The sequence below is a fragment of the Gavialis gangeticus genome, unplaced genomic scaffold (genome assembly GCF_001723915.1).
Source record: "Gavialis gangeticus isolate Ggan-Ray unplaced genomic scaffold, GavGan_comp1, whole genome shotgun sequence".
Taxonomy (NCBI): domain Eukaryota; kingdom Metazoa; phylum Chordata; order Crocodylia; family Gavialidae; genus Gavialis; species Gavialis gangeticus.
In genome coordinates this window covers 27,005,238-27,013,558 of record NW_017729032.1, presented here as the reverse complement: position 1 = coordinate 27,013,558, position 8,321 = coordinate 27,005,238, and the positions used below count along the sequence as shown (strand labels likewise).

Below are 8,321 nucleotides of genomic sequence, written 5' to 3'. Positions count from 1 at the left end.
GAAATGGGCTCACGTCCACCTTTTAGTTTCTGAATGTAAAAGCAAGAGATGAGAGATTACCTAAAGAAAGATCTGGGGTTTTTTTTGAAGATTAGGAGTTCATTAATGCATACCTTCAGCTTCTGTAATTCTCCAACATTGATTTTTTACATTCATATAGGAAAAAGCTAATAAGCACCTCACAAAAAAACCATAAAAAACACAAACAGGAAATGCAAGTTTCTCAAACAAGAAGCATATCTGTGATAAGAATACACAACTATGATCAATAAAAATCTATTTGATTTTTTAACACGCTCCAAAAGGGGGCGGTAATTCTTGCATGCCTTCCTCCAGTTTTTAAATTAGTTAAGTTCAGCTTCTTGCTGGTGTGTGGTTAAACAGTCAGTTAAACATTATGTGAAGAATTTCTAGAAGAACAACCAAAATGTATAACCTTTATGCAATACACTTTGTTTCAGCAGAATTTGTCAAATTAAGACAAAACACCCAGTTTTTGAAGTTTTCACAATTAGAGCAGACATTAAGGGCAGGGAGTGACTTCTTAAATATTAGTTTGATGCTTAGCACAGTGCAACCATGATTGGGACCCCCACATGCTATCACAACAGTTATAATGATGTGCACAAGCATCAAACAGCGTACTAAAGAAATAAAAGTCGACAGCTTAAAAACAGGACAAGACATTCTGGATTTATTTAACAAATTCCTAATTCTTCATAGCAAAGATGATTATATATTCAACATCATATGTTACACCTCATATTGCTAGGCTTCAACTTTCTTTAATGAGCTTGTATTGCATTAACTGGCCATAGAGCAGGATAAAGCTACAATTTTTTTAAAATATATAATTTATTCTGCAGTCTGGGTGGTCAGGAAAAACAAAAGACCACAAGTGAGCAAAGTATGTAAAGTGGTATCAGGGGCTCTAGTTACCATAATATGGCTGCTGAGTTGTCTATATTAAATTAGCTAATATACTGTCTTTTTGTTCTGTCTGCAATGTCCAGCACAATGGGATCTTGTGCTATAGTAATAAAAAATAATAAACAATACAATAGTCTAAATAAAACTCTTAATGGAAAACATTTCCCTCATCGTATCACCATCACCAGTGGCATCACCCCTGGAATTCTGAACTGAATGAACAAGGCCATGAAAAATAAATAAAGTTTTCATTTCAAAAGCTTGTTTCTATAGAATAGAGTTAGCATAGTTACCATATGAGGATCTACACAGGTTTTGTACTTGTGCAGCATATATTAGAGTATATGCCTCTATCTGAACCTTGCATTTCTTATTTACATTATTGAAATTATTTTTTTTTTTTATCTATAACTGTGTAGGGTAAGAACTTTAACACCAGAAATGTGGTGTGCCACATTCATGTAATAAGATGTTTAAAAATAAGAGAACTATTCTGAATTATAGTGAATCATCCGTTCATCTCATTATTATTGCTAGCCTGATAACTAAATGTCTTCCATGCTCTGCAGATGACTCACAATATCGAACTGTAAGTCATTATTATCAGAGGAAATATTTTTCTCTAATAGGAAGTCAAAAGGAAATTTACCTTGGAGAAGGTTATTCCAGTATATGTTATGGGACCTCTACTGTTGTCAGTCATAAAAAAGTAGTCATTTGCTCAAACTAACTCCCTTGCCACTTAGCAGCAGAGCACTCCAATACCACCTGCTTCTAGCAGCCAGATTGGGAGAGCTGATCACACATCTGCTCCTTTCTAGAGAGTACATGTAAGCAGAAAAAAATGCAGGGTAAATTACTCCTGAATAAATGCGTATATATGGCCATGTCCTTACACACCAACACTCTGTCACCTTGAAGAGCTACTTAATCAACACAAGACCCACTGGGTTCATGCTTCAATGTTATATATATGTACCTCTAACTCATGAGCCTTTTAATTCATTTAGTAAAACAGGAAACTCCACATTACTTACTTCTGGGTCACATCCCTTGTATAAGAGATTACGTGAACCACTGTACAGCAAGACTCAACTATTAACTAGAGAAAGAAGGAAGGTTTTAAGGCAAGAAGCAGCAGCATAGCTCAAAAGGAAAATAACATTAGTCAGAGAAGCTATGTACACTATAAAAGTTTAACAATTTTTAAAACTAAAACCATCATCTCTCTCTATTGCTTGATTTTTAATCTCCCTAATAGCGTTACCTTATAATAATCATAGCCTTAGGAGACCTTTAGCACCAGACCCATTACATTATGTCTTTAAATCATGACATGGATTAATAACTTGCCAAAGCTAGCAAATTGAATAGTAGTCACCTTCTTATTCTTCCCTTCGATCCTCTCACTGACAAAACAGGAGAGAAAATGAAAAAAAAAGTTTACTTAAATACCTGGGCACAAAATTTTAAACTGCAGTGTGTTTATAATATTTCATAGATTTCATAGACATTAGGGCTGGAAGGGACCTTAGAAGATCATCGAGTCCAGCCCCCTGCCCCAGGGGCAGGAAGTCAGCTGGGGTCAAAGGATCCCAGCAAGATAAACATCCAAATGTCTCTTAAAGGAGTCCAGAGTAGGTGCTTGCACCACCTCTGGTGGCAGTCTGTTCCAGGCCTTGTGGGCTCAGACTGTAAAGAAGTTCTTCCTTACATCCAGCCTGAAATGGTCTTGGAGGAGTTTGTGACCATTTGACCTTGTCATCCCTTGGGGTGCTCTGGTGAACAGGCACTCCCCAAGATCCTGATGTACGCCTCATATACTTATAGACAGCAACCAGGTCCTCCAGCCTGGAAAAGCGCAGGCTCAGAAGGAGTCCCATAGCTCTCAGCCTCTCAGCATAAGGCTTGTTTTCCTGCCCTCTGATCATGCATGTGGCTCTCCTCTGGACTCTCTTAAGCTTCTCCACATCCTTTTTAAATGGTGGAGCCCAGAATTGGATGCAGTACTCCAGCTGCGGTCTCACCAAATACCTAATTGCATATTAATACTAAGCTATTACTTTATTAACAGGGAAACAGCATAGTCCAGATTTACTCTCATTTTTTCTTGTGGATAACAAAACCTATTGCAGACTATTCTGTGGATTATCAATTTCCTCCAACGCTTCCCCACACCCCTGAAAATTGCACAATAATTTCCAAGAAAACAGGGAAAAAAGGAGAGACAATATAGCTGGATGTACTTGAGCTGGTTAAACTTTCATTGCATATAAAAATAACATCATTGAGGTGTACCTTTTTTTCCAGGCTGAGTCATATCGCCTTAATTTAAAAATCAGGATACCTTAATTTATGATTGACTTTAATGGAAGCACCAGAGTAAAAGTTGATCCCATTAACACATCTTTTGTAAAAACTGAGTCACAATAAACTTAGTGGTAAAACTAAGCAAAAACTTCTAGATGCATATACAATTTTAATAATAAAAATGTGTAACAGATCCAACAGCCTGAAAAACAGAAGAGATTTCCATGAATATTGCCACAAAGGACTGGTCCAATCAGCCTGGTCTGTACTGTGGTAAGCATGGGGCTGTGAATCAAGGAAATTATACCATTTCTGTACCTGGCTCTTCCACTTATTCCCCACATCCTGTGCTTATCTAGCCTATGAATGCATGAACTAACCTGTATTTATAGACCACAATTCAGAGAAGTACTTAGGCATGTGCTTAAATGTATCTTTGTTCAGAGAAAAGTAATAATTTTCTAGATCCAAGTCCACTTGGGCATAACATTTCTCTATGCACTTCTATGGCCTTTAAAATCAATGTGTCAGACTCCCACAATTATTCACAATAGAAGTGCTCTGAGGATACATTTTAAGTAGGAAAATATTGTTCCTCTTTCACAGATAGAAAACTAAGGAAGCGTGGCAATGCTGGGCAAACAGCATGCCAATTTTTATTTCACACCCATCCTAAATCAAAGTCAGTTTTCACTTGATTAAATTTTGACCTTTAACAATACAGAAAGAAAAGGGCTACACTCTATTTCTAAATGGCATCAAAGCATAAAACGACAGAGCTATTTTTAAAAATTAGAACTTGTCATGAAATATACAAATACATTCTTTGTTAAACAGAATTACTGAACTATTCCCATCATTCCACTTAAGACAATAATTTACCTTAAAAGTTACTTGTAAATAGATCTGTGTGTACCTTATTTTTCTGAGTAGCTAAAAATGTGTATTAATATTCAAAAGCAATTTTCTCAAAAGTGGACATAATTCTCCAGGTGATTCCTACATATTTAGCCACACAAGGACATTAACATGCCTGAAACTTACAAAATTGTATTCTCACACATTACTTTTAAAAACCTATGAGTAAGTGATTAATATGACTTCTCAGTTTTGAAACAGGGTTATCACTTCTCTCAGGATCTTTAAGTGAGGAAGGTATGAAGAAGTAAATCTTGTTTCTCATGTAATTCTTAAGTTCAGCTCTTTCTTTAAATATAATTATATCAGCAGTCATTTCAGTTGGAAGAACTCTCAAAGAAGATGTAGCCTTTTTCAGGGCTTTTATAAAAAGATACTGGGTTTTCTTTAAAAAAATCTTTCAGGATTCATATGAATAAATTTAATAAAAATCTATGCCATACCAAGGAGGGAGTCCAGATTAAATAAAATAACAGAGTATAAAAAGCATCACTGGCAGATCTTCACTTGAGTGGAGGCATGACAGCTTACACAAAGTCAACAGAGGTCTAACAATTTAAATCACCTGTGAATCTCCTCTTCAGTTATCCAAGGACCATTCTCAAAACATAACAGGAAAAAAAAATCTTATTTCCCTCCTATCTTGCGCTCTTCTTTTCAAATGCCATTTTGGTTGGAGCATTCTCAGATCATAGTAAAGAACCACTATTAAAATACTGTCTTACTATTCTGTTTTGTTGTTGGATGTGAAACACGCTTTGGCTAAGTACAGACTGTCAAAAAGCCCAAGGCTGAACCATTTTAATTTTTGCAGATTAGTCTAAGCTGCATACATTAAACCAATAAGCAACTGAATTCACTTGATTCCAGAAATGCAAGCACGTGCCTGCAGTGGCCGAGGCCAGAAGCCAGAGGGTGCTAGAGCATGCCTTCCTGCTCAACTGGAACAGTTATCTTGAGCCAAGACCTGTCTGCCCACCCTGAAAGGACATTTTGCAGGAGAGGTGCAAAGCATTCTGGGATGCTGGGGGACTGTGAATTAACTTGAATCTGGAGGGGATCTACGACAGAAGTTCAATAAACCAATTTAAACTAAATCAGTTACCTACATCCATCCAGGTTTATCTTAAATAGGTTTTGGCCATATTGAAAGTGGTTTATGTGCATTGAACTTCTGTTGTGTTACAGATTTGAACCGGTTTCTGATCACTTGTACTGGTTTATGTATAATTTCTGTCCCTCGCCTTTGTCTATGTCTTGTTCAAACAACCAATCAAATTTCATGATTAGACTGCTCAGGTTGAAACCTGCCAAAACAACATTTACACCATACACAATTACACCATAGTGCTGAATTACTACAGTACCATTATTACCAAACCAGTCTAAACTAATGGTGTGTGAGGTATTGTAAAAGTTGCATGTCAATCTTACATAGTAAACAGTTTACAAATGCAAAAGGTATACAGAACACTTTCTGAGATGAATAAGAAAAGTAGTACTGGTATATTCAAAAATTAAAAAAGAAACCTAAAACAGCTTAGTTCTACAACTGACTTACCAGTCGTCTTCTCTCTTCTTCCACAGCAATCAGTAGTCGGGCAAACTCTTTTAGTGACTGGGCTGGGAAGAAAATGGGAGATCAAGTTAATATTAATGTTGAGCTCAACATGTCTCTTAAGTGAATGAGATACTAATGCTTTGGCTCTTATACAAAACTTTACACATGACATTGATATAATCATTCCTATTATATATAGAGAGAACTGGAAGCACAGAATAGTAAATTGATGCCAGCAGAGCCAAGAAAAATCAGATTTCTTGAAGTCCCAGTCCAGTGGTTTTCTTATTAGTCCATGCTGCATCTCCTTGCACTTTTTCACAAACGTATCTACAAAGTGGGAAGGAAAAAGATATGGCAAAGGAAAGACAAGGGGGCGTATCACAGGCAAGTTGTGTCAATAGATTAAATTCTGTTCCTTCTGTCCTAGAAGCAGTCATGTATGACCAGATGTGATTTGGGTATGTTCATATGCACAAAACAAGAATAAGAGATCTCTAAAAGAAAACACAACAAATAATATCCTGCAATGGGGCAAGAATAAGTAATACTGAATCTATATATAAATATATGCACCTTCACATACGCATGCATGTACATTTGCACAGAACAAAAACATCCTAGGAAAGAAAAGATTTTGATTTCTTTTCATTTAAGGAGATTAAAAAGATCTACCACAAGAGTATAAGGAAACACTAGGAGGCAAACTCAATTCCAGATGAAGTCCATAGCTATAGCCATCTGTTTAGGCTTACTGAAATTTCTGTTTATGCTTACTGAAATTGAAAAGGATTACTGTCCTCCGTAACTTTGTGTCCCAGTAAATGTGATTTGTGTGGACATGTGTTTCCAACAGAATGAGAGAAAGGGTGGATAGTTTATTTCAGGGTGATATCAAAAGGGTAGCAATGTGCAGGGAAAGATGGGAAAATACCTTCTTTATATATACATATTTTACGTGGATCCAGGGAAAAAGCAGTGTGATTTTTCCCTGAAATAAACAAAATTATACTTTGTTTCAAGATGTCTACTCACATTCTGTTTGCAGCCACTCTGGCACTACTTGCATACATAATAAGTCATAAATATAGCCAAAGATTAAGTACTTTGAAGAAAAGAGTTCTCTGTTTTCAATGCTCTGTTTATCTCTATTCTCTTTGTAAATTGTACAATAGTCTAAATTCTAGGTATTCACCTTCAGGAATAACAAAAAAATAGGAATAAAACCTAGAAAAGCTACCCATATATCTGTAGATTATAAAGAAGTCTGTTTAAAACCACCATAACATCAACAGCTTATTTTAGAGGCAATTAGAGAGGGTAAATTCACATCTGTGTTGTGATATTACTGAGCTAAAAAACAGATATGTTTATAGAAACTATGATGCAACTGGAATTTGCAATAATATGCTGCATATTATGTAAATTAGTTTTCCTTTTCTATTAGGATCAAGTAAATCTGACTACCTCTGCCCACATTACCAACTACTGACACTGCACTACTGAATTCAAAAATATTTTTAAAAGGCAGTTGGCACCTTCTCAGAATAAATAAATTTAACAAATTGTACTTAACCAGCTACATATATATACACATACATACATATACATATGAAACTGGTTTTGTAACTAGTCAAAGAGAGAGAGAGAGAGAAAGAAGGAGAGGAAGAGGGAGAGACTGATCCTATATCAAGGATAGGCAACCCCTGGCATGCATGCCAATTAGTGAGACATTTTCCCTGGCATGCCAGGAGGCATGTGAAGAAATTGTTTGGAAATAATTTTTTTTAAGTTGCTGCTCTGGGCTCTGCAGAGCAGCCACAGGTCCAAGTGCTGTGGCAGTCACCAGGGGCGGAGTCAGGGGAACCTCCGTGTTCTCCTGACCCCGCCCCCTATCCCCAGGCTGCGCCCTCCAGCCTGATCTGGCCCCTAGAGGGGAGCTGTGAGTGGGTGGAGCCAGGACGCAGGCAGGCGCTGTGCAAGACCACTGCACTGGAGGAGTGAGTGGGCAAGTCCTGGGCCCGGCCGGGGCCTGAGCAGATGGGCGCCCTGTCCCACCCGGGCAGGGGCAGCTCCACATGGTCAGGACACAGCCACCCTGCCTGTGAGGTGACACTGCCTGGCTGGGACAGGACACTGGGCTTGTGGGCCTCCCAACTCCAGGCTCAGCCTCCCCGCAGACCGGGTATAGCATAAGTGGGGAGAAGCTGCCCTCAGTGCCAAGGCCTGCATGCAGGAACCCATCAGGCCCCAGAACCAGCTGCTGCAGCTGCCCAGGCCTGCCTGGGCCCCAGCCTTGCTCACCCACAGCTCCCCTCCAGGGGCCAGGACAGGCCAGGGCAGGTACTGCGCAGGACTACTGCACTGTAGGCTCCCAGCCAGTTTGGTCCAGGGGTCTGTTCCTGGGGTCCAGGGAGCTACTGCAGCTGGGTCCCCACATTGGGGTTGGTTCTACCCCACCCGCACTGTGCCTGGCACAGAGGGAGGCTAAGATTATTATTAGTAAATGTTTAGGATTGGGAATCCAAAAAAGGTGACAAAGCCGGTAGGGAAATACAGATCGCCTGAGCGAGGGACTAACAATAGAGGGATGGGGGCGAGG

General features: G+C 38.7%; 1 protein-coding gene across 4 annotated transcripts in view; it reads right to left on the bottom strand.

The window, feature by feature from the left end:
- The window catches only part of ARHGAP42 (Rho GTPase activating protein 42), a 448,389-nt gene that overhangs the window by 322,472 nt on the left and 117,596 nt on the right, over positions 1-8,321 (bottom strand). For all 4 annotated transcript variants that reach the window (XM_019524224.1, XM_019524221.1, XM_019524223.1 and 1 more), the window contains exon 3: positions 5,720-5,781. In XM_019524224.1, the coding sequence (XP_019379769.1) occupies positions 5,720-5,781 (62 nt within the window). The remainder of the gene's footprint in view (positions 1-5,719; positions 5,782-8,321) is intronic.